The sequence below is a fragment of the Neopsephotus bourkii genome, unplaced genomic scaffold, assembly GCF_033783945.1.
Source record: "Neopsephotus bourkii isolate Nb327-2 ecotype Australia unplaced genomic scaffold, CSIRO-AGI_Nbou_v1 NB_1820, whole genome shotgun sequence".
Taxonomy (NCBI): domain Eukaryota; kingdom Metazoa; phylum Chordata; class Aves; order Psittaciformes; family Psittacidae; genus Neopsephotus; species Neopsephotus bourkii.
Window position 1 is genome coordinate 12,097,593 of NW_026902293.1, and position 26,897 is coordinate 12,124,489.

Below are 26,897 nucleotides of genomic sequence, written 5' to 3' on the forward strand. Positions count from 1 at the left end.
CTAACGGTACCGCTGAGCCGCGCTCCCGCCGGGCAGCCCCAGGACGCTGCCCCCGCCGCTCGCCCCCGGGAACCGGCGGCCGGTCTCACGCTGCGCTTGCGCGGGGGACAGAAGCGGGGGCTAGGGCCCCGCTGCGGGAGGGCGAGGGTCGATGCTTACCCCCCGTCCCCCCCTCCGCCGTGCGGTGGGCGGGGCACGGCGCGTTGGAGGCGCAGGGGCGCGTGACGCGCCCCATGTGTGGCTCCCGCCCCGCCGGCCCCCCGCCTGCCCGCCCCCCGCTCGCGCTCCCCCTCCCCTGCGGCGGCTCTCCCGGTGCATTGTGGGAGCAGCCCGTTGTTCATTTGCCATTCGACCCGATCCGGGGCCTGTAGGGACGGAAGCGCCGCTGAGCGGGATCCATTGTGGGCAGCCTGCGGCAGTGATCTAGGCCGGAGCCGGGGCGGGGGGGTAGACGCGGCCGGACTCTTGTCTTTGTCGCGGCCGCCACCCCCGCCCTTCCCACACGGCAGCCGGCGCCTCTTTCCCCCGTTCCCGCTGGCAGAGCCCTCGGCCGGGCGGGGAGCGGCGGGGCAGGGGCGCGAGGCGGCGGCGGGCGGGGGGCGCGCGCGCGCCATGTTCGCGGAGATGAACCGGCGGACGCTGGCGTTCCGCGGCGGAGGCCTCGTCACCGCGGCGGCGGCGGCGGCTGCCGGCGGAGCGGCCGAGGCCTGGGACCGGCAGGACCCCGAGCCGTTGAACGGACGCGGGGCGGACGAGGAAGTGGAGCTGGAGGGGCTGGAGGCCGAGGAGCTGGAGGGCGCCGCCGACGAGAAGGAGCTGCTGCTGCCTCAGGACGCCGTGTTGCCCCCCGCCGCTGGCCCCACGTTCGCCGAGAGAAATCGCCGGACACTGGCCTTTCGGGGCGGTGGGGGGCTCCTCGCCGCCCAGTCTGGCGCTAACAATGGCTGCGAGGCCTCGGCCTGGCCGCGGAAGCACTTCAATGGGCGGGGGGCGGACGAGGAGATGGAGCTGGAGGGCGCGGAGGGCTTGGAGCCGGAGGGCCTGCTGGAGGGGAAGGAGCTGGTCCAAGACGGGGGCTCCCTGAGCGACAGCAGCGACGACGAGGAGGACGGTGAAGGGGGCAGCCTGGGCGACGGCAGCGGGGCCGAGGGCGGCAGCTGCAGCAGCAGCAGGCGGTCGGGCGGCGATGGAGGGGACGAGGCGGAGGGCAGCAGCGTGGGCGCGGGCGAGGGGGAGAGCATCAAGCACTTCCCGCTGGCCAGGCCCAAGTCCCTTCTGCAGAAGCTACACATCTCCTTCCAGGGCTCCTGGCTCAAGGAGTTCCCATGGCTGTACTACTGCCAGGAGACCGGCCTCATGTCCTGCGCCTGGTGCACGGCCGCCTTGGCCGCCGCCGCGCCTCCCGAGCTCATCATAGCTGGGGGGCCCCTGCCTGGGGGACACGACGAGCTCTGCAAGGGCACCCGCAACTACAAGCGTACTCTGCTCCTGCGGCACCACCTCTCCGCTGAGCATCGCCTCAACGAGCCCGTCAACCCCGAGCAGGTAGGGTTGGGGCGGGTTAAGCTCGGGTGGGAAGCCGGGCTCCCCTTTCACGCTTAGGTGACTTTTTTTTTTATGCCCACGTGTGTTAACTTAAATGGCTTCCTTCGTGTGGTGTTGCCCGAGGGGCTCGGCACTGCTCTGCTGTCCCCGGTGCGGGGGACGAGGCCGCCCTCGGTTTGGGGTGACGCTCCCGTGGGGTTTGGGCGATCACAGCGCTATCAGCGTTGTCGTTTTGCGGTCCCGGAGCGCAAGCTATTGTTTATGGCTGTACCTGATTAACGTTACCCGTTCGAAGGGAGCGAGTGCTGTTTTCTTTAGTTTATGTTGTGAAGATAAACCAGTAACGTGGGAAAAAAAGTTGCGTGCGAATAGTGTCGCAGCACTGATTTAAAAACACTCGTTACAACTTCCTCCTGCGGTATCTGGGAGGAGGGAGTAGTGTCCGGCTACCGACTGCGTGTGAAATGGATACTTGCCAGCGTGAAGGTGGAATTACTTTGCTGTTCTTAATGGTGTAGTCCCCGCTCACTGATCGGATAATTCTGGGTAGTCAGTCTTCTATTTATTTATTTATTTATTTATTATTAAATTCTCGACTGTATTGCTTTAGATTGAGTTACTGAGCAAGAAGTCTGCAATTGCTTGGTGTGTGTTAGAGATAAACGTGGTTTCCTGAAAGCCGTCTTAATATGCCAGCTCTCCTAAATGCTTTAGGACTACTTCATGTTCCCCGCTAAACTTAAAATTACTACGTTTCCTGGTTGCTTTTACGAATAAGGCAGGGTTAACTCCAGAACATACGTGGATGGAAAGCTCCTATAGAATACTTGAGCTGAATCGCCAGCGTTCTGCAGCCTTTTCTCCTAAGGAAGGGAAAGGCTGAACCGCAGAAGTTCTCTCGGATCGCCTAGCTGGCGTTAAACTTTTAATCTGGCACAAACCGATGTGCTTCAGGTTAGGCTAATAAGAGAGCTTTTGAGCTGATCTCGATTTGTTAGCTGGAATTAACCCCCGATCGCTCCGTTTTTTGCTATGTAGAACTAAGTTGTAATTAAAACACCTTGGTTGTACTGCTCTATCTAGAGTCCAAATTGTAGTGCAGTAGTTAAATGGATCTTATTGCTGGAGTGCTTTAAGGAGCTCGGGGTACCTTGGACAAGAGCTGCTATTCTGATGTTTAGTTAGGATATCAGGGTGGCAGATAAAATGTTAAGTGGACATGCGTTTTCTTAGAGCTAGTTCAAAAAGATATGCAAGTTTTATGTAAAACTACTGCAAGGAAAACCTTACAGAGCATAAATATCAGTTATAAAAAATATTTTTGGATTTACAAATGAAACATTCATTTTCAAGATGAGTAATTACTTTTTTAGTAAATGTATCTCTAAGGCAGCTATTGTTACAGACATTTCATGGCAGTAGGTCATTTTATCAGTTACCTCCAATCTGGGATTTGTTTTTCAGCCAGACTTGCTTTAGATAACTTGTTTCTAATTTTGAAACTTTCATAATTAGTTTCTTTTGCCTCTTTGTATTTTTGAAAATAAGATTTTTAAAATGCTTTTACAGTATATTCTTCATCACTTTGTTGCCTGGTTTCTACCTTTGAGTCGTGAAGGTATGTCCCGTCATAGTGTAGCCTTACGTGTTATTAGGCGTGGCTACTTCATACCACACTTCAGAAGTTTCTCTCACAGTAAGCTACAAATAAACAAAAAAATTGAAATCTATTCCAAACGTTTTTTCTACTGAACTTGGTAGCTTTTTCTTTGTGTTCTATGCTTAGTCTGTTGTAAGACTGCTAAATACTGGGAGGTCGGAAGGGGGATGAAGTACTATTGGCTTGTGTGCCACAGTAGCTTGAAAGTTCATGTAAGTATTTATTTGAAGATTAGCCGTTCATTGTCATGAGTATCTAAACAATGAGCCTCTGCTTTTATACCACTGAGAGTTTAAGAAAAAGTATTTGTAGTCACTGTAATAAATGAAACAGTAGGGCAGGTGAGATGCATCAGTGGTTCTTTTGTGCTGTATTAAAGATAAGCTTCTGTGAGGTAGCTGTACAGAGATCGGTGTTTTCAGGTGGGAAAACTGCTGGATGCATCCTGTGCAATTACATTTCAGTTAAAAATTTCTTGCAAGGGAAAGAATTGCAGTTTTTCGAGAGTCAGTGTAGTTTTCTGTCTGGAGGTTACACTTGGTTAATCGAAAATCTGATCAAGAATCTCTGTTTCTTTTGGCTTTTCTGTTTAATTTCCATATCCTTTCACACTTTTAATGGCACTTGAATTTCTTGATGCATGTTTAAATTAATACCAAAACAATAGACCCGTTTTTTCCTTAATGCCGTGATACCAGATACTTGGAACAAAAGTAGGTAATTTGTACCCTCACCGTATTTCCAGCGTACATAATGAGGCAGAAAAGCCGTTTAGATTTAATGAAACTTGGGAGAGATCGTTCAGCCTTTGTGTTTAGAGACAACACACATGTATTCTTGACTTGACAAGCTTCAACTGCAGGGCATGTTTAGCAGCTGCTAATAAACATATGGCATAATGCCACTGTTTGAGTGTGAAAAGGAAATTGTAGGTGTTGAGACAGTAAAACAGTGGGAATTTCTATAGGTCTGTTGGATATTACACTCATGAAGAAATGAGTGATGATTTTGGTTTATTTTTGGGATACATTTAATTTGGAATGCCAAAATACATCACAAGTGGTTGCAGCTGCTGTAATTCGAGGGTATTGAGCTGTCAGTTGGTGCCTCTTTCTAAGACAAAAATCTTGACTTTTTTTTTCTATTCTGATTTTTAAAATAATGCCTCAATTTTAAAGCTTAGCAAATGATACAATCTGCTTGAAACTACCTTTTTTAAATAAATAGACTATTGTGTTGCAAAGATCTTAAATAGACATTTAAATAGACATTTAATGGGAAATCACTGTAAAAAAATTAATTCTGTGATGCATTTAGATCCCCAGATGCAGATTTATTGGCTGATGTGGGTTGTTCCTCTCAAAGAAGCTTCTTAAAACGTTTTCTCTCTGGGCATAATTTGAAGCTGAGCTTTGGAAATACTGCCAGAAAAGCTTTCTCCAGCCTAGCAGGCATGTTGGTTTAAAGCAGAAGCTCTCCAAAAGGAGGAAGGCCTTTGATGTGTTATTTTTATCATGTGAACTGTAATTGTTTTGTTTTTCGTGAGCTGTGATGAATAGAAGTCATGCTTCAGATGTAAGAGTTATGCTGTAGTATTCCAAGTTAAATTCTTGAATTACTCTTAGCAGAGCAAAGAAGTTGAGGAGTCAGGCCATCAGAGTAAGGACTGTCATTTACTGTTTGTTTAGTTTTTTACATGCTTTTTTTTTTTACCAGACCTCCTTGAACTACTCGTTTGGATCTTAAGCACTTAATGAGACAGTTTGAAATCGCTTGCATGCTTTAGCATTGCCCACAGAAATGCAAAGGCATGCAAAACAGTAGAAGAGCATTATGTGTGCAGCTGGTAGGACCATATTTTGGGGTAATTTTCCTCTGTAGCAGCACGTGCTCCCGATAGTTCACTTTTGTTAGAGGGTCCATTTTTCAGGATGAGAACTAATTTGGGGGCATAGGGAACTGCTGTAGAGTAAGGTGTGGTAGTGGGGAAGGGATTACAAAAATGTGGCCTAACTACTTTTCATTCCATCTGAGATGGAACTTATGGTTAGATTGGCTTTGCTACTCTTTTTCTCTCCCCTTTCACCCCTCACTGTTCTTGCTCCCAGGAACAGAGTATGCTGATGGCACACGCAGAGAAGGAAAAGCAAGTTTCTAGTAGCAGAGATTTGTCATCTGTTTCTGCTCCTATTAGCTTTTAGGCAAGTTTAATTAGTGAATTATACATATGAAAATAATTTCGGTATATTCAGATGAGTCTAACCTAATTGAAAATGAGGACAACATTATTTCCTTAAGTGGTCTCTGTTCTGTTAGTTGGCTTCTTGATCTCACCTACTGAGAGAAGTTTTTCAACTTATAATGCTGTAGATTCTACAAAAAAAGCTGAAATACTCCTGATTTTTAGTCTAGATTTCTTATTTTTTTTATTAAAAGATAAGGTTGTTTGGTGTTGGAAGAGGAATATTGAGTGATGCTAGTATTCAGTTTGTATTCTGAAAATACAGTCTAAGCGAATGTCGTTTGTACTCTTACGATGTGCCATGAGCACAGCAAAAGTAACAGAAGCTTAAAAATACACTTTTGATTTTCTGTGATTGGTTTTGGCACCGTAGCCTCCTATTGAACTGTATTGTACTTGTTCTGTGCAAAGGGGAGGTGCTTAAAACTCTCCAAGGACATTGTTTATTTTTTTCTCATGGTAGATGTCAGTTTTACTTGTCAGGCTTGCTGTACAGAGGCTTGATAACAGTTTCATTTCATTTGAGGTGTGGCATTAGGGTTAGCTACTTCCACATCAGTGGGCAAAGAGTTGTTTCCAGTATTACAGCTAGTTTTAAAAATCTTATTGTACCTGTTTCTGCGAAGCTGTAATATCAATCTCTTCACCACCACACATCCCGATAGATTGGACATTAGTTGAATAATGTCTCTTATTTTTCACTTGGTCTTCTGGTCTTCTCATAATGAAAACTTCAGTCTTGAGTTTCAGTGGCACTTCTGTGATCTGCAGCTCCTTTTTCCATGATGGCTTGTTTTCTTCTTAGGAAAACAAGAAAACACCCCCATTGTAAAGCTCTGTTTCTCTTTCTGTCAGCTTGACTGGATACATACACATGCTCAGTTAAAATATTACATATCTCTCTCAATTTTTGAATCCAACATTTGTAAAAAGAAAATGGCTGCAGATTATTTTTAAATTTATGTGGTGTTTAACATGTTCTCAGAGAATCAAATTGTCAGCTGTCATAGCATCTACCTAAGATTTATTATATGAGGTGCAAGTCACTGATGATTGACTTTGACTAGAGTGACAACACTTTAGCATATGGTAATTTTATCTTAATTGGATCCAAAGTCAGTGTAATTGATGTTTTGAAACTGCGCAGTACTCTGCTGGAGTGACAGGAAGCTAGTCCAGATCTGAAATCTGTTGAGAACTTGGAGTGATAGACATAGCTGTCACACATTTGGGATACACTTTCTGTTTCAGAGCTGTGATCTATTGGAGTACTTGGGTATGTCAGGAAGTACACAGGAAAAAATTAGGCCAAGGTTGGACAAAGATCTGTTGCCTTTTTTTTTTTTTTTTTCTTTGCAGAAACTAATTGCTTTTATTTCTACCTTGTCACTGAAGTGTTTTTCTGAGCAGGGTAGAGGTTTAGACACATGTTCAGTGTGACAGCAATCTGAAATTTTTCTGCAGGAGATGCTGAAATGGTACAGTGTCTGTTGTGGTTATGTTGGGCATTATTTGCTGCCTGTAGATGTAAGTATCATTTTAGAAGATGTAGTTGCAGCTTCTGTTGTCATCCCAGGGATCCACATTGGAATTATAAATTGAGGTGAGTATTAATTTAATGCACTAATTCCTGTGTGATGGAAAGTGACCTTTTATTTTTTAACATAGCTGGTTTCTGCCATAGTCTCAAATTAAGGGTAGTGCTTATCTGCAACATATGTTTATCTCCAGTATAGATGATGGGCTCATGACAGCATTAGCATTACCTTCTTAATGCTAATTTCAACCTGAAATGTTGAGGCAGTTGAGTTTTAAGGACACCTCTAGCCCCAAAATCTGTGATTTCCTGTGTTTTAGGAAATGAGAGGTAAAAATGATGGATTCTGCAAAACATCATCTCTCACCCGAAACTGTATTTGAGCCAGACAGTTTTGTTCTTATTTGCTAGGGAAGAAGGGAGAATCTTGGAGATCCAGCATAAAATGAAACACTCATCGTTGCTGCTCTTGATGGCAGCATGTGTCAGTGAATGTAATCTTGGTGTCAAACCTGCCAGTCTGTGTTGTCTTCTGCTTTCTCCTAGCTGTTCCTTTGTAGCAGCTCTGAATTATCATTGTCTAAACTTCAGTTTAAAGTTTTCTAAGTGCTCTAAAATCCAGTTCAGATCTCGTGTTACTTACCAGCATCTTACTGTCTGAACTAATCTTTCATAACAAGTAATTTCCTGGTGTTGGTTTGTCTGATACTGCTTTGAGCAAAATCTTCAAACCACATTTGAGATCACATCTTAAAAGGGTTGTAGAGAGACAAATAAGTACATATTGTCTGTGTAATAAGTATGTACTAGTTAAAGGTGTTGCTACAAGAAAGTTTCAGTGGAGCTTGATTCAGGAAAACCACAGATGAATAATATAAGGGAAGCTTAAGTTTTGTTTTGGTCACTGCAATATTCTGTCACTTGTCATGTAATATAGCTGTTTAATCCTAACTATGCCGCAATTAGAAAATAAAGAATAAATACTTGATGTGTAAAACTGTGTAAGAAATATATCTGCTATTATAACTGCTTCAGTGACGTACAAACGTACAAGTCAGATTGGAAGATACAGACCTAACCTTTATGTATTCATGTTTCATCATGAGAAAATGTTGAATCATTTATCAGGGTTCTACTTGCCTATTTAAGTGGAGATTTCTAGGGAAGAGCTGGGGGTTAGATATGTGAGAACCATCTATTTTAAAACTTTAGAGACTCCTGGATCTTTAATATATGTGGGTTAAGAAAAACCAGTACTTTACATTCAACTAAATCTTATTACTTTTGTCTAAAATTTCATTTCCTTTGCTCTCAAGGAATTCTGCTGGTTATGGTTTTGTGTCAAATTTGGGGGCAGAGGGTACAGAATGAGATCGTGATACTTAGTTTTCAGAAGCATATTTTTTTTAATTATCTATTCCTGCCTGCCTTTGTGACCAAGAACATAAATAACAAAATATCATTTAAGTAAAATTATTTTAAGTTTATTTTCATATCTGTATTATAGTGTTGGAGGACTAAGGAGAGCCTTCATTAAGAGGTAATTATGGTTGTGTTTTTTTTAATTGCAGGAGTCAGAGTTACCGGCAGAACTGAATAATGAAGGATACTGTGATTTTAACAGCAGGCCAAATGAGAACTCTTACTGCTATCAGCTCCTGCAAGAGCTTAATGAGCAGAGGAAGAAAGGCATTCTTTGTGATGTTAATATTGTGGTGAGTGGGAGGGTCTTCAGAGCTCACAAGAACATCCTGGTTGCAGGCAGCCGCTTCTTTAAGACTCTGTATTGCTTTACAAACAAAGAAAGCCGTAACCAAACCACTGTTACCTATTTAGACGTTGTTGCTGTTCAAGGTTTTTCTGTCATCTTGGACTTCTTATATTCTGGTAACCTCGTGCTTACGAGCCAAAACGCCATTGAAGTGATGTCAGTGGCCAGCTACCTTCAGATGACGGAGGTTGTCCAGTCCTGCCGCAACTTCATTAAAGATGCCTTAAACATAAGCATAAAATCGGAAGCTCCAGAGACCGTTGTGGTGGATTACAACAGAAGATCTGTTAGTAGGGATGGTTTGTCTCCAAGGGATCAGAAGGTTGCCAGCTTCTGGGCAACACGAAACCTTACCAACCTGGCAAGTAGCATAAAAACTGAGAACGACAGTTACTCGATTGATGAGGGCCAAATGGAAAGCTACCAAATGAATGACTGCAGTTGGGTCCAGGACAGCTCACCTGAAATGGCTGAGAATGAATCACAAGGTGAAGGAAAAGTTTTTGTATGGAATGACATGGGTGCACAGGGACAATCGGTTCAAGAGCCTGGAAAAGCAAGAAGGAAAAACCAAACTGCAAAGAGATTTATTTATAATATACCACCTAGTACTGAAGAGAACTCAGAAGATTGCTCAGTCTTGCAACCATCAGTCCCATATCCAGAAGAAGATTTGTCATTTATTAAAGAAGAAGCAGGTAAATATTGCTTAATGTCAATCGTGTCGTTTGAATAAAATATATGGCAATGTAACTTTTATAAGGGTGTGTTGGATGGGATCTTTTAGTAAAGGCAGCACACCAACTGAGTTACTGAAGTAGTAATCTGCTTTAAACCTGATTCTGTGCCTTAGGACACAGCAGTGTATCTTTGGCTAGAGAAAGAAATGGCACTCCTGTGCCACACAGTGTGTAACATGGTGGTTTCATGCTTGGGTTGGGGATTGTTACCAGCAGTAGAAACTAAAATTCTTACATTTACATTTAATCCGTAGCCACTAGTAGGCACAAAATTGCGGAGTGAGAACTGGTGTCTGATGATGTTAACTGGTTGCAAAGGGAGAAAGGGCTGTTACAATTTCTTTTCCTGCACTAGCAAAAGGGACTTCTACCTCCATCAATTTGTGCTGGAAAGTAGCTACATTGGACAGGATTGTGTAACTTTTATGGCTTTTAAAAAATGTTACACTGCTATAAATGTGTACAGGTTGGACCAGATGATCCTTGAGGTCCATTCTGACCAGGTATTCTGTGGTTCTGTGATCCTTCTGGTGTTTTCCCTCATCTGAGTGTCACATACAAATAGAAGTCTAGTTTTTATTGCTGTTCATGGTAGGGTATGTGGGAAGCTACAAAATAGAGCAATCCTGGCTAGTGTAATAGAAACTCTTAAAGCGAACATGTGAAACTGATTGGAAAGAGATGCCACAATGACATGTAGTAGAGGGAATATATTCTTACTGAACTATTGTTTAGTCTAATCCAGAGAGTAAATTCACAGGTTATTTTTTCCCTTAAAGATCTATGGTTAATCTAAATGCTAGAATAAGATCGTATCTGTTTAGAAAACATATTTAATTACACAAAGAATTATAAGCAAGACTGTTCACATTATAATTGGGATTTCGGGCAATATAATGAAGTTCAGGGTTTTAATTTTTTAAATTATTATTATATTGTATGAATAGTTGAATTATGTGTCTGAAGTGCTGCCATTTACCTGTATAGCTTTTAGATGAATTATCAGTTTTGAAAATGTACTGCAGTTCAGGAGTCAAAGGTGAGTTTGAGACATAGGTGGAACCAGGTTCTTTAGATGTCTGTTGGAAAAGCTTTTTAAAACGTATGCCCCCTTCAGACATCAAGGCACTGTAGATATCCTCTGCTTCTCAGGGTCAAGGGGTAGAATTGAGAGGGGGGAAAAAAAAAAAACAAACAAAAAAGCACTCTCACCTGTTGCTGCAGAGTATTTCTGGATGTTTTTGCGTTCCAGTGACAAAACAGATTTGAAAGCAGCCTGAATTCTGGGAGGGTTCAGGGACCTCTATTTATTTTGCTGGAAGGAAGGGTGGCCATAGTTTCCTCCTGTACCCCCAGAATTGTTCAAAAACAAGGCTGAAATAAATGCTTTCAGTAATGGCAGGGGCAGGCTATTTCTCCTGGGGCCTTGCAGTGCCTCTGCCCGTGGTAGTGCAGATGCCCATCCACATGGCTGGCAGTACCCAGGTGCAAGCCCACAATAGCCAAAGAGCAGGTCAGCGGAGGGCAGGCGATCGTTCCACTCTGTACTGTACCCTACAGTTTATGTGCATGAGCACCAGTGACTTGTGACAACATAGAGTAATGCAGACTGGAGCTATGGATATACATCTAGCATGTGAGCAGGAAAAGCCAGTACAAGATGCATCTGTATAGCTGGCAAGCAGTGTGGCACACCAGACAGCAGCTCTGGAGAAGCAGATGTGCTGAGGAGCTAGCATTCATTCTGTAATTGCTTCAGGGGTTTGCTTATCTCTGGTCTTCATCTCTGAATGCAGTAGGTAGGTCTACTTTAGCTTTGCAGTTCAGCTGGGAAGAGTGCACTTGCAGAGCGAGTTTCCTGATTTTCTCATACCATCTAATCTTTTTTTTAAGGTTTCTTCTGGCCGAAGTGAAAATAGGAGCTGCCTTTCAGAAACATGCTTGTTGTGTGCTGACTGCAAATAGGCCTAGGGTCCACAGCCAGGTTAGATATAGCCTTAACTAAAGCATCTTTAGATGTTGAGTCCACAGCATCCACACAAGACATCTGCCCATGCTGAATAGTACTACTTGCTAAGACAAACTTAATTGTTGCGGCATGAAAAAGGGCAGCAGAAGGACGGGAGTAGGAGCTGAGGACCTGTATATTAACTGCACAAACATCAATTTCTGACACAATTTAGTATGTGTAGTTGTGGGGTAGATATTCAGCCTCTTTCTCTGTTGGAAAGACCGCAGAGAATATACCTACTAAATGATGTCAGCAACAGAAATGAATATAAGTTTGCATTCTGCGTAATTTGAGTATGTGCTGTGTAGCTTCCTTGAAGAAATAATAGAGAATGCAGTTAAACAAGTTTCGTCCTTGTTCAGTTCTTTTGGACAGAAGAACCAAGGTTTCCATTAAGTCACTGTGCTAAAGAAATTAAATTACAAAATACATCCATGCAACATCTTAATGAAAAGGGCTGTACTAGAGGCCAGGAACACATTGAATTTGTGCTGTGCTGTCTGCCCAAAACCGTCGAAAGTTCCATGATTGCAGGGGAAGTTCATTTTATTGTGTCAACTCATGATCTCTTTGGTACTCTCTAGAGTGCAACATAATTGGTCCCAAGTTAAAAATGATATCTCCTGTCAGTGTTAAAGCTATTTTTGGAAGCCATATCTAGTATTTTTGTAAGACCTTTACTTTCATGAAGTTCTTATGTACATGCACATTGTTTAAGACAAGAAGAGATACTGGAAGTAGGTCTTGGTATAGCTTGACTTTCACCCATAGTTTGTGCTTTAGCATTCAGTTTTCTTTCTCCTGTATTCCGGCAAGTTTTTCTTTGCTCTGTGGATAAATTCTACCGTTAAACGCTCTACTTTCAATTGCTCCCTCTATGCCTAAGAAAAGGTGGAAGAGGGAGGAGTAAAGAACTGGAAGAATGACAAGAATGAGTTGTAGAGTAACCTGCAGGTTATACGGTAACTTTTCAGTTGTGGATTAAATTTCTGGTGGAGATGAAAAGCTACCAAAAATAATAGGAACTGGGAGTTAAAAATGCGTAAGAAAATGTCTTCTGGAAGAGATAAAAGACAATGGTGTAAGAAGGAAAAAAAAAAAGCATAGCAAATTCTTATGATGAAAGCAAAGGAGTGCCCTTTTTGGTTGCTAAAAGGGAAAGAATGAGCTGATTCTGTTATGCTTTGTCATGGACTGATGGGGGAAACCAACACTAGCTGTGGTTATATGTCCTGCATGCAAAGTGAGTTGCTGTGTGCTTGATTATGGTTTTGGGTTGTTTGGTGGTTTTGTGAGAAATACCATAGGTATGGTAGTAGGGAAGCCTATCTAAGAACACTCTTCTCACTGTGAAATTTTACCCCAGAAGTCCCTACTGTGTATTGTGTAGTAAATGGACTTTCCAGTTGGGTACTGCTGGGTAAGTATTAGATAATCAACAATAACAGTGTTCTGAACTATCTGCTACTGCTCTTGTCCCAGTAAAAAAGACATGTTTTTACTGTTTCTTGCCAAATGTGCATTTTCCTCCAGGTATCCGTAAGGAAATGTCAGCTTCTCCTTCTCCTTACCTTTTGCTGCCCAGTGAGTTTATATTTAACACCTGTTCTATAAAAGTAGCGCTTTTGTGAGCTTGAGAAAACTCCATGAAGTTGAGATGGGTTTTAAATTACATGTACTCTTACTTCAGTTACCTACTCTTCCTGAAGCTTTCAAGCCTTTCTTCAGTTTTAGCTGTACTGATTACAATAGCCATATTTCTTCACGCTGAGAGTTACAGCCTATCTTGCGATTTCCCCAACCCTAGCAGTTGATAATCTGCTAAAAAATCTCTTTATTGTTTAGAGCTGTTGCTGGTCAATTGCAGCAACTCCATTAAAAAAAAATAAAGGCCTTTGTATCTTCTTGGTTAAACTGGGGGCATAACTCCAGTCACAGAAGGTAGCTGTGCTATTTCTTCAGCTAGCTTCCCTTCTGCATCTTAGAGATGTAGCTCAATAAGTCAAATCTAATTAATTTTATTGCATGTTGAGCAGTGAGATGTTTCAAATGCTGTTGGATTGTAGCTGATTTTCAGAGTAGTGTGGAGCTTTTTTTAAAAAACTATCATGAAAATTAGAATGCAACTTCCTTTAAAAGCTCTTTTTCCAGATAGTACTTACCCTAGAAAATAGTGTATTTATCCACAGCCTCTTTATCTCCTACTACATGCTTGTCTTCACATATCTGTCCATTCCCATATGATATTTATAAAGCTAAGTGTCCACTAAAGCATTTTTTTTAATATACACTTTATGCTTCACCGATACAGTACAGAAAACCAATGTTAGGTATTTTATTTAACCTGTAGGCTTTCTGCATTGTAGGCCAATTCAGTTACACTACCATAACTCTTCTGAGAGCAGTCCTAAGCTAGTCATGTTGTCATGAGAGTAATACAAGTATAGATTGATCAATTCAGTTACTCTGGGCTTGTAAGGCTTAGTGTGTTTTGAAGTTTTGGGTTGGTTGGTTTTTCACCTGTTCTAAATTTGAGAGAAGGGGTAGGTTATCCTAAGTGTTGGTAGCTGAGTAGAATAGGTTTTAAGTGGCAGGTAACTTGACTAGAAGACTTCTCTTCAGCTTCACTTTTTCAGGACCTCTTCCCTTGATGAGTTGTTTTGCTCACTGACCAACCATTTATTTTCTGTGCACATTCTGGAATTATTATGTGTGTAGCTTGCAGTTATTTTGGGAGTGGAGGAGAGAGGTAGGCAGCATTTCTTACTTGTGCCAGTTTCTGACAGGTATCAGTAAATGTATCCACCCAGAAGTGCACTCAAAGTAGAAAGTTTATGTGAAATGTTAGAATACTATAGCATAGCAAGCTTACACTTGTGTGTTTACCCTAAAGCTCACTGCAGTACTTGCCGTGCGTGTGTGCTGGTAGTATAGCTTCAGCAGTCAATTTCACTTGAACCATACCTGTCTTCATTGCTGCAGCTTTTTAAGTTGCAAGCTTTGTTCTGTCATACTGGGAATGGCGGAGAGGGGATGTAGCAAGATCAGAGTTGCCATTTTTAGTGTAAAAATGTAGCCACAATTGCTGAACTTCAGTCACTTCTGGTAGTACCACTGCTGGGGAGGGGGATGGGGGGTTAGGATAGGGTGGTGTTGAGGGGATGTGATCTTTAAAGCTGAAAAAAAACCTCAGCCCATTGTTAAGCAGCAGCTGTCTTTTGTGGTCAAGTCATGTACATGCAAAGTATGAGCTACGTAAATAAAGCCAGTCTCTTGCACATTTGCTTGCTTATGACTTGAGTTGATCCCCTTTTTTCAGGACGTAATGTTGCATGTGACTTTGTGAGGAGAGCACGGTACCAGACTGAATAGCTTATTTTCTCAGGTAGTCCCAAATTTTATTATGCAGAGTTCTTGAGGAAGTATTTGTGATTGTTTTTAGTTAGTTTGGGGTTTGTTTTTTGTTTGTTTTCGGAAGGTTTGGGGTTTTTTCTTTATTTTGGTATTTTTACAGACTTGTGCGTCCGTCTTGTACCTGGCTTTTCTTAAAAGCCCAGTGTAAAGACAAAATTCCTTGGTATTCCTGGACACAGTTAGGCTTTGGCAAAACAGGCCTGGAATAAATGCTGCGGAGATACCGGTTCAACACAAGAGGTTTGGTCAGTTACGATACTGCTTCTAAGATGAAGATCTCCTTAACATTTCCTTTCACTGTTTTAGCATAAAAAGTTGTTTGGATTGAAGCGGTCTCTATACAGCAATGGTATCTGTGCTTATCTACTTATATAAGTACAGTTCTCTAATGCTGATGCAGAAAGGAAGTAATGGCTTTACTGTGTAGAAACCATTTACATTAAGGCTAAGATGAAAATAAACTTAATTTTCGTATTTTCTTCATTGGATGCTTTTTTACCCCCCCATTAAGAAGAAACTGACAGCTTTGAGGACAAATCAAACTTATTTCCTTGGATTAGTTCTGCAGTCACTCTTCTAAAGAATTAGCAAGGAAACAGGAACAGAACATGATTCCAAAACATTTAATTTGGTTATCAGAGTATCTAGAGTGGTTGGTGGTTTTTACTGTATTGAAGGATCTTAATTCTAAATGTCAGTCAGTTTCTAGGAGTTTCATGCAGCCTTTCAGGTGTGTTAGCTTGTTGAAAGTCCTATTTATGTTAACACTTAAGGTACATCCTTAAATTGACTTGTTGCCAGTGTCCATGACCTAGCCCTTGAGCTCACAACTTAGTCCTGAAGTTTATTGATAAATTTATTTTCTTGCCAATGAAGTCACGGAGTGCTCGTTTCCTGAAAATAGCTATCAGTATCATATTGTTTAATATCTTCATCAGTGGTGGGGGTAGCAGTACAGCAGATGCTGTCTGCAAGTTTTGCAGGTGACATCAAACTGGTGGGAAATGTTGAGGTGCTGGAGGGCAGGGCTGAGTGGCTGTTCAGATGGACCTCAACAATCTGCAGGAATCTGTGAACAGGAGCCCCCAGGATGCTGTTCAAAGATGAATGTGCAGTCCTGCATCTGGTAGTAACAGCCTAGTGCATCAGTACAAGCTGAATGCTATGTAATAACTGTCAAAAAGGATGACAGGGTATTTGTGGACAGCAAGCTGAACATGAGTCAATACTGCTTTCTTGGAGCAATGAAGGCCAGCCTCATGGTGGTGGTATTATCAAGAACATAGCCCACAGGCTGAAGGAATAGTCCTGTACTCAGGACTGGCAAGAACACGTTTGAAATTCTGTGCCCAGGTTAGGGCAGCCCAGAGCATGCTGGCAAGCTGGAGGGATTCCAGTGAAGGGGCACTAATGTGGCTGGGGAGGGTGGAGAGCATGAACTAGATTTGTTTAGTGTGGAGGAGGTCAAGACATCTACCTGCTATCTTTTACCACCGTAAGGGGATTAAAGAGAGAAGGAACCCAGCTGCCTTTCAGGAGTGCACAGGGAAAGGGCAATAGTCAATTGTCACGAGTTGAAGGTAAGGAAATTTCAGTTGTATATTAAGAAAACTGTTGGCCATGAGAACAGTTGTGTTGGAGCAGAATGTTTAGAGGGTTTATGGAATCTCCCGTCCTTGTAGATTTTTAGAGCTTGGCAAGGTCCAAAGCAACATACAGTCCAGCTTTGAAGTTACCCCTGCTGTGAGCAGGAGGTTGAAACTTGGTGACCTTCAGAGGTCCCTTTGGACTTAAGTTTTTGTTTGAGTCTGTGATAGTCCCTGGAGAACAATAACTCCCCCACAAAGAAATGGCCTGGATGAGGAAAACTGTTACTATCTTGTGTTTCACTGATTTAGCCTTTGTGGGGAAGAGAGCAGCAAAATAGTTTTCTAATGTGAATGGTACCCCTTTCTCAGGAAGGAGTTTTTCAGGGAATAAATGATAACTAAGTGGATGGTATATTTGGCATCAGTTTGATTGTCATGTGTCAGGGTTCCAAACTGATAGATCCGCCTCCGTAGTCAAGGCAGTAGAACTTGTTTGTTTGTTTTCATGACTGAGAAATAGTAAAAATAAAGAGCAGTTTGGATTAGTACATAAGATTGCTTTGGTAGAATGTCTTAAATTTGTCTGAGCCTTCTGTTGCAAGAGGCAGTTGAGAAGTAATATGCTTTGACCCCTTTTCAGAAGTAAGGTTAAAGCTGTGAGTAAGTACTCTGGTAACAAATAGAATACAATGTATTTTCTTCCCCGCCCCCAGTATGTCTGTCTGTGCAGTGCTGGTTTTTATGTCATGTTACTTAACACAAGCAACAAATCCAGCTCTCTAATAGCAATCCAGATTGTATCAGTAGATTACCACTTCTCTCTTCGCAGTCCTTGGAAGCTATGGCCTAATTGCTTATCCTGTCTGTTTTCTGTCTGTTTTTAATTGATGCTGATGAGCAGTCAGTGCCAGAAAACCTGGTGGGAAATGGTAGTATCCTCTTATTTTCTGTTGTTGCTTTCTTTATACACCTTAACACTAAAAACGGCAAAGGTTAAGTTCTTCAGGCAACTGTAATGAGTGAATTTTTGTATCTTCTCTCAGTGCACCCTACCTCCATGTCCCTTTCTGTAATGACCTGTTCAGTGGCTTCTGTCATTGGTGTTCTTGTCAATCTCCTGAATCATTTCCTATTCAGTAATGTCTCCTTTTCATCCCCAAATATCTGTATATTTTTGGTTACAGAAAGACAAGAAAACCTGTCAAGATAAAGCTGTTTCTGCTTAGATGCGTTCTTTCTGGTGGTACTCCCCTACTTCTTGCCTTCAAAACTGAAAATCCATGTGTCCCACTTCTGGTTGTCCTTTTTCCTGAGAACAAGCACGGTAGCACATAAAATACTTCCATAAGATTTGTTAGTTATGTAAAAGCCTACACAGCCACTTCATTGTATGTCAGACTGTCTTTATCTCTTCTCAGATAGACATCTTGAGAATTTTAGTGCTGATAGTTAATCAGCTTATTTGTATCCTGGCTTGGTTTTATTATTTTGGGTTTGTTTGTTATGGGGTTTTTGTTTGGTTGGTTGGGGGTAGGGGGAGGTGCTTAGTTTTTTTTGTTTGTTTTTAAAATCAAGTGACTGTAAAAACTGTAAGAAGTTATCCTTTGATCAGAGAAAAATTGTATTGAGATGGCCTGGTCTGGAGATACAGAACATCAGTGTTCCTGAGTACCCTCTGTTATTTGTTTGGTTTCGTTTTGGTTTTGTTGGAAATTTATTTTTTTTTAAGATCTTTTCCAATGCTGTCTGTATTTTCCCCTTTGCCCCCCACCCTCAGTCTACCAGTACAATTGCATACGTAGTTGTTTTCAGTCTCCTATCAAAATCATCTGACAGGAACAGTTTTGCAAGCAGATTTCAGGGGGCAGTATCTTGGGTGGGAGGAGGAATGGGAGCAGATGTTACAAGCCAAAGGGGTCCATAACATCTTACGGTTGGCTCAGCTACAGCCAGAAGCTTGTCTCACTGTAGATTCTGTGTCCACTTGGGATGAAAACTAGCAGGGGCTGGGTATTGCACTTCCAGTTCCCAGTCTGTAGGAAAATCATGTCTTTCTTATATGGATGAGCCATTAGGCATTAAAAAAAAATAACTTTTTCTTGTTGTTTTGAACACATTGTACGTGCACTTAATCTAGAAAGCAGGTTTTCTAGGTCAACGAATTATTCTAAGAATAAGCATTAGGTTTACTTACCATCTACTTAGTCCTGTATTGTGCAGAGACTGAAGTGTCTGTAGCAACCTCTTATCTTTTGTGGTATCAGTGCCAGTGTTCTTTCATGTTATAGCAGATTTTCTTTTAAAATTCAAGGTAGAAAGATTTAGAAGCTGTTATCTACACTACAGCTCTTAATTGTTTGGCTCTGTGCCGAGTCTTACATTAAGATCTAGACCTGTGCAGGGATTTGAGCTCCTAACTTCTCTCAGACTTCGGTACCAGCTGTGAGTATGAATGTTCCTAATGAAATTCAATGTGTGTTCTCTTAGATCCAGAAGAACTGTCAAAGTTACAGTGTTACAAATGTGCTCAGCTTGGTACAACTCTTATTTATGGTCAGCCTTTGATGTTTGCTTATTTTGAAAGAATCTACATGGTATTTGCTACGCACAGCATATATATGACATCTGTTTATTATATAGATAATTCCTTCCATAAGAGATGTGTATGTGATTAAAATATTTTGATCATTCATCTTCCACTGGTCAACTAAAGATGAACAGTTCTATTAGCGGGGAAGACCCTATAAAGAAAATGTCTAATATTTAAAACAGATTATAGAATGTTTTTGCTTTGTTTTGCTTGGTTTTGTTTTTTTCCTGCTAATTCTTGAAGCCTGCTTTAATTTGGAGGCGTTTAGCCTTGAAGTTATCTTTGCTCTTGCCCAGACTGTACATCACTCTTTCTCACTAATCCTTTCTTGTATGTTGCAGAAGGGAGTTTGACTGCTCACCTCAAAGGAATGTGTAGTTGGCATGTCTATAGGGTATCTGTGTTCTATTCCTTGAGCTGCTCTGTGGTGCCTTTGGTGGAGCCCATCGCTCCAAGTTAGTATAAGGAGTTCTTGCCTCTTTTGGACATAACAGCTATTAGAGTCAATAATAAAATAAAAAAAATTCCTCACTACTGTGTTTCTTAAAGGAGGGGGAGATTTATTGCCTTCTCCTTGTCCTTTTTCCTTTCTATACCAAAATAGCTAGGTGCGTGAGCTAAAACAGTAGGATTTCTCTTCCTTCATCCACTCAGGCTCTGCTTTTTAAAAGCTCCAGTGGAGTACTTATTTTGGAAGTCATGATACAGCTTTGATTATAGTTTGTTATTGTCTAATGGATAGGATAGAATTATAAACTTCCTATTTGTTAATTGAACTGCCATCTTACATTGCAAATGAGCCCACTGCTGCCAAATCTAATGCTGCCTGAGCAGTAAATGAAACTACTGTATATGTCTAATGCTGTGAGGATTTGTAATCCGTACTTTTTTCCAGTAAAGCTGTAAGCTGGGAGGGAGTGTTTCAGTATGCAATTCACCAAGAGCTGCATGTAGTTTACATTAAGAGAATTTCCTTCCCAGGAAAATCCTTGAGCAGTACAGGGACAAAGGATCAAGTCTTTGGGATATTAAAACGTACAGTCTCAGACTTTAAAGTAAAAATGTATCTATTTTGTCCTTCTCAAGACTTCTCACATGGGTGACATTGGGAACCTGGTGTGAGGACCTGAGCACCATGCAGGCAAATGAAAGACAGTCTGTTTATTTAACAACTGTGTGCCTGTGAGGAAAGTAATGGATTTATGATTTCATGTTTTCCAACAAGCTGCTGTCTGGGGGAGAGGGGAAGAACAATTTGCGCTCTTGCCGGAAGAGTCTTTGCCCCTTAAATACAGTTTTGTCAAATGCCTAGTGTAGCTTTCTTATGTACTATTTATAGTTCTCTTGTTATGTGTAGTAATGAGTCCATGTTCATGCATACAGTTCCTCCATGTTACAGAAGTATAGGATTAAACAAGCAAGGATCTCTTTAAGGCATTGTTCACTTCTGAATTACTTTGTTCTTTTAAAGTGGGGGGGAAAAGCTATGAAGACCATGCAGACTGCATGAAGAGCTTGTCTAAAGACCAAACATAAATATGCAAGCTAGTCTTTTAAGATGGTATATTAAGAGTAATTGTGGTCTTTTGAATTGATGTGGTTACAGAGTAATGGAGATGATTATTCAGAAAAGGATTTAGACATAGCTGTAGGATACTTCATACAAATAGAGGTACTTTTAAGCACTTAATATACCACTGAGATATTTTAAGGTAATAAAGAAAATTACACCTCCATTTGAAAACGTTTACTTCTGTATCATCTAGACTGCCTGTGGTAGACCAGATGAAGTCACTGCACAAAGTAGTTGTAAAGAGCATTCAATGGAAAACTTTTTAGCCCTGTCATGATGATAGCGAAGGAATACATATCCTTACCAAAGAAGTTCCTGTAGTATGAAAGAGGCTTTGAATTTTTCTTGGGATAGGGAGAAAAAAACGATGCTGTTCAGAGTAGTTCAAAGGTCTCATTTAATTGAAATTAGGAATACAGTTATTCATTTCAGTATTGAAGAATGTGTGCAAAAAAAGAACTACTATTTTTAGCTTTGAAACTTTTTTGTCACATTTTAAAAAGTATATGTATTTCACTAAACAACATGACTGATCAGAACCTGGGAAGCTAAAGTAAGACTGTGTCTGTAATAGGTACTTCAAGTGACTTCAAGTATGGACTGATGCCGGGTACTTCAAGTGACTTCAAGTACGGACTGCTGCCGGGTACTTCAAGTGACTTCAAGTACGGACTGTTGCCAGGTACTTCAAGTGACTTCAAGTATGGACTGCTGCCAGAATCTTGGCCAAAGGAAGCTTGGGAAAATGGCAAGTATATGTGATGGAGAGGAGGTTGTTTCTTTTGCCTCTGATAGGGGTTCTTTATCTTCTGTGTCACTGCTGGCAATATTTGATTAATTTGGTTAGAGATTTATAAGATCAAGTACTTACATCATTATCTTCCACTTCATTTGCCTTTCTGGAGAATGTAAATAGAAATACTTCCTTGGAGGGAGAAGAATTCAGATGTATGGAGAAGTAAAAACAGAACATGGTTTAGATCAGCTTTTGTGCCTGAATAGGAAGATATGTGAAGTCTTCAATGATCTGATGGCTTCCTCCCTCCCTTTCCCTTAGTAAGCTAGGTATAGATAAATGGGCTTTGAAACTGAACGCTTTGAAGGTACAAAGTTAAATATAATTTTAAAGGTAGATCTCTGAACATACTTCCTGCTATTAAAAATACTTCATTGCAGTGAAGGTTTTGAATTCAGTGCAGCCGTAACTAAAGCCCTCTTCAGAAAAACCTGATTACATCTTCTACTCTTTCACCATTTGTGTGCCTTTATTAATAGTTCAAACAAGCAATTATTTGGAATTATTTTTCTGTCTGAAAACAAAACAAAAACACAAGCAGATCTAAAATAATTACTGCTAGATCCTTAAATTACGTAATCTTTGGTGGAAAGAGGATCTTAGGGACTGGATAATAGTAATGCCTACATCTTCTCTGTAACTTTGAGCTGTTACTGGGACGTAGTTTATGGTTTACTGTAAATATTTTGATTTTTATAGAGGAAGAAATTGGGTTAGAAGAAGGTGAAATTCAGTAGCAGGCAAGGGATTAGACCTTGGATTTTAGGAGGTCTGCTTGGTCTTAAACTGTTAAATTTCTGTGTATCTTACAGCCCTGATGTCAGCCTGTCTGTCATATTCCTGTTGATGTGCATAAGAGTGCAGTTTACCTCAATAAACTTACATTTCTTCACGGAAACATGTAACATTATGTTGTCATGCAGATTGCATGAGTGCTCTGATACACCAAAGCAAACTTTTGAATGTTAGCAAAACTTCCATGTTATGATGTGTTTTGAAACTGGGAGGCAGCATCTTGGATATAGGCATTCTAATCCAGAATACAGTGTTTTCTAGTATGACTTCCAGAAAACAGAATACTGCTAACTTATAGCTAACTTACATAAGATTTCTTTTCAAAGAACTGATCTGTACTTGTGTAGTAGAAAATCCCTGGTTACAAGTAGTTATTTTTCCTAGCAAGATCATACTGGTAGGTCCTGCATGTATTTGTGGTTTCTGGAGGTGGACATTGCTGTGATTTGGCTGATGCAAAGTCATGTGGGCACTTTATTGTTTTGGCACCTGTTTAGTTTTGTGCACCATACAGCACCTACTGAATTTATTTATTTATTTATTTATGGTGTTTCTTCATCTTTTCTCCTGATGGCTTATTGTCTTTGTAGGCGATTCCTCTGCTTTAATCATGAACAAGTTGAAGTGTCCACACTGTAATTATGTAGCCAAATACAGAAGAACACTAAAGAGACACTTGCTCATTCACACAGGCGTGAGATCTTTCAGTTGTGACATCTGTGGGAAGCTGTTTACTCGAAGAGAGCACGTAAAGAGACATTCCTTGGTAGGTAACCTCAAGAGTGTGTGTGTGTATGTATGTGTGCACATGTACCAGTGGGTTTTGCGTTTGTTACAAATGCTGTGGAAGTTGAAAGAAACACTGTTCTCTGATGTACCATAATGTAAGTTGTTTTATCTTAATCTAATATGGGTGAAGATAAACATCTCTTTATGTTAACTACACCTCTAGTATTTTATCTTAATGGAAAATGCAGCATTAATTAAGACATTTGGAAGTCTGATAAAGATGTGATAAAGAGATGCATTATATCTCAAGTATTCTATGGATAATGAAAGGGAGCCTTGGCTTAATGTTACTGCAGTAGAATAGCACATCTTGTTCTATAATACTGCATCACCATTTTCTGTGAGGACAGTATTAATCAGCAATTGCAACATACCTTGGGGAAGTTCTGAAATACTTATTTCACAGCTGGACAAAGCTATAGTGTAGTGTCTAATTTAAGATTTAGGAAAGAATGAAAAATGCAGAAAGTAAATGTCCTCCTGACTTTAGTTCTGCCACTACCAGAATCAGCAGTTGAGCTTACACTTCCCTGTGCATGTTGCATAACTCAGGATTTGACTTGAGCACTTTTTATCTGAGGATCTAGAGACAGTATTATCTGTCTTGGGTATTGTGCAGGTACTTTGCATCTTTGAGGGAAATTACTTCATTATGATATTTAACGTATAAAATCCAAGGTATATTTTAGGGGAGTAATAAAAGCAAGGTCATGTTGGTGACGAGGGGGAAATTATATTTCTCTAAACTGTGATTTTTAAAAAAAGCCCTAATTTTGCAGATACTCAGTACATGGAATGGGGTAAATTGCACTTCTCCATTTTAGTAGCTTTCCTCAGTCCTCTGAGAATCAATGGATCACCTTGCTCTCTCATGAAGGTGTTCCATAAGTTTCCATAATACCCTCATAACTGGCTTTTGGTTCCTCAGCAAGCAGGAAGAGTGGTGGTGAGCTTCCAAATTTTAACGCAGATGCAGAAAGACTTTTTGTGCAAGTCTTCCTAACTTTATTTTTTAGCTTTTGCTATCATGAAATGGACTTTCTGTTAGCCAGTAATATTATTAAAAGTAAACAATAACCTGAGTTGTATCAGGATATAATTCTAGCAGGTATTTCTAAGACCACTGCAGTAATTTTAATTATTTCTTAAACTGCTGTATGGGTAGGAAAGGCATATATTAATAGCTCCTATGTAAATTTTAGAACCAGCATCTTTCTTACGTTGCATGGGACTTCTCTCATCATAGATATACATCTTTCCACCCTGCTACTGCTGCCTTTCTTCACCAGGTGGTATAGGAGGAGGAAGGCTTAGATGCCTGAAGGAACAAGAATACCTGTGATACCTGAAAGACATTCTGTTGTATAGCATGTATAGATGACTGCAGGGATGGAGGTAGCAATGGTATGGGGAGGGTAGGTAATTATCACCTTATTGGTGGTGCAGCAGCTACTTTACTTCTTCCTTTGTGGCTCACCACAGATAATGGCAACAGTGGATAGTAGTCAGTCTACTAGGAGGTGTAGAGTGGGACTTCAGGTTTCTGTCCTGCACTTTATGACTGAAGACTTGTCTCTCCAGGAAAGGAGATGGAGTCGTACAGGGTGAAAATAGCTATAGAGTAAGTTCTATACAGCCCTGTGTTTTCACTGAAGTGTACTCTCCCTGATGGAGCTGGAACACCTTCCTCCTCACACCCCTCCAAGAAACACATTAAACATTCTGCTTTATGTGAAACATTATCATAACAAGTCTAGAGGCTGAGGGGGGAAAAACATGTATCATCTGCACAGATTACACAGCAGGACTGAAGTGACTATTTGTATCTTGACCTTGGGGTTTGGGTTTGTTCACTGGGGTTTTTTTCCCCTTATCTGGGTGGGAATTTCTGTTTTATCTAAAATGGCAACTTTTTCAGTGTGACTTCAAATAAGATGCTTGAGCACATAGTTATAGTCTGTTGTGAGGACACCAGATAGAAGAAAGAAGTTTTCAACTCATTTTTTTTCCAAGATGATAGCTCATCTGTGAATTGTACAAGTAACATTATATACCCAAGTTCAATCAAAATTCAAGTTTAGTCAGGTTAGCCAACAGCAGCCTTCTAATTTTACACGCAACCTCACTCTAAATACACGATATAAAATTCCCCAGAGAAACCTGGAAAGGTGATGTTGGGTCTAGTTATGTTGGGAGGGGAGGCTTCTTCAGCTCTTTGAATTCGCACACAATTTAACTCCTGTTTGTAAAGGCAATTTTCTAGGTGAGAGATGACCCTGTGCATGACACAAGTGCTGGCTTTGAGTTTTGTTCTGTACACTGAATAGTCATTAAATGAGCACTCAGTTGCTTATGAACCAGGCAGTTATTCAGCTTCTTGCTGAACAGTAAGCAGTTAGCTTGGTTGTGGGCAATAGATTATGGAGTCAGAAAGGATCTCTAGTAGTACTTCTTTCTCTGAACAGTGCTGGGTATCTTTTGAAAGATAAATTTTTTTAATTAGCAATTATTAATTGTTTTCTAGTCCTGTATACCAGTGCAACCTGATATGCATATTTTCAGCTGTTAATGTCTCTCTTCCGTAGGTGCATAAAAAGGATAAAAAGTATAAATGTATGGTGTGTAAGAAGATTTTCATGCTGGCAGCCAGTGTTGGAATAAGACATGGATCACGACGCTATGGCGTTTGTGTAGACTGTGCAGATAAATCTCAACCTGGAGGGCAGGAAGGAGCAGACCAGGTGCAGGACACAGATTTCCCTAGGGATGAAGAATACGAAGAAAATGAAGTGGGAGAAGGTGATGAGGAGCTTGGTGATGATGTAGAAGAACAGAATGACCAGTCTCGATGGGATGAATCTGCAGAAGTTTGTATGCCTTTAGATGACTGACAGAGCATATGACTTCAAGGTGCCACAGATGGACACTGTATGGATTGACTATTTGAATTTTTTGGACTGAAGGCTTGCGAAATATGGTACAGGCTGGATGGTAGTTATGTTGCTGTGAAAAATGTAGGGTCAAAGCCTTATAGCAAAAAAGGATTATTAATTTTTTTATGATATTTGCACAGGACTGTACAGCATACAACCATTTGGTTGAATTATACAGAGTCCTCACATCTACAGCCAGTTATCAAAAGAAAAATGTATTTTTTATTATTTATAGGATATAGCTACTTGGGTCCTATTCAAACATAGTAGTAACTGTACGTATGTTACACATTCATGTATCTGTTAACATGAATGAAGAAAATTGCAACTTGGTATGGAAATACAAAGACAGATTTCCCAAATCTATTCCTACTTTGTCAGTGAGCCAGAGAATCTAATTTGGGCTAGTGGCTCTTGTTTCCACAAGCATGTCTTTGCCATACAAACCTTACCTCTCCCATATGCTGGTAGATGAAAGCCAATCATTTAAATATGCAGCACAGATAATGCCAACACTGTATTGAAATTGGGTTTTGAAACTTGTGGCTCTGTGTTGGCAGGTGGTATAGGTGATAAGCACTGGAAAAGTTAATGGCATTAATTTAGCATCTGTTTCTTCACAGTTTTTGAGTTTTCAAGAAGGTTGTTACTGATGTGTCAGTTCCAAAATGGTTTTGCAGAAGAAATGACCAATAATGGAAATAATAAACTGATCACAGCATGGGTAGCTCTTCTGCCAGTTAGTCAAAAGAGATAGTCATGCTAAAAGGTATCTGATGTAATGTTTTCTTCCTCCTCTAAGCCCCCCCTTCTCTCAGACTTTTTGACTTACCTGGTGTATACCTCAGTCCCATAGAATAAAAATACAAGAAATGGAGAAAGTGTCATATTAAACAACTTTTTGGTTGATAA

General features: G+C 40.8%; 1 protein-coding gene across 2 annotated transcripts; it reads left to right on the forward strand.

The window, feature by feature from the left end:
• The first annotated feature begins 260 nt into the window (after positions 1-260).
• ZBTB10 (zinc finger and BTB domain containing 10) lies at positions 261-26,897 on the forward strand. Of its 2 annotated transcripts, none has more exons than XM_061342964.1 (5): positions 261-1,545; positions 8,556-9,453; positions 21,247-21,354; positions 22,854-23,029; positions 25,638-26,897. In XM_061342964.1, exons 1-5 carry the CDS (start codon positions 613-615, stop codon positions 25,941-25,943), a joined length of 2,421 nt encoding a protein of 806 aa, XP_061198948.1. In that variant the 5' UTR covers positions 261-612; the 3' UTR covers positions 25,944-26,897. The 2 variants fall into 2 exon arrangements, with proteins under 2 accessions (XP_061198948.1, XP_061198947.1); XM_061342963.1 differs by having other exon boundaries at positions 262-1,545; positions 21,247-21,420.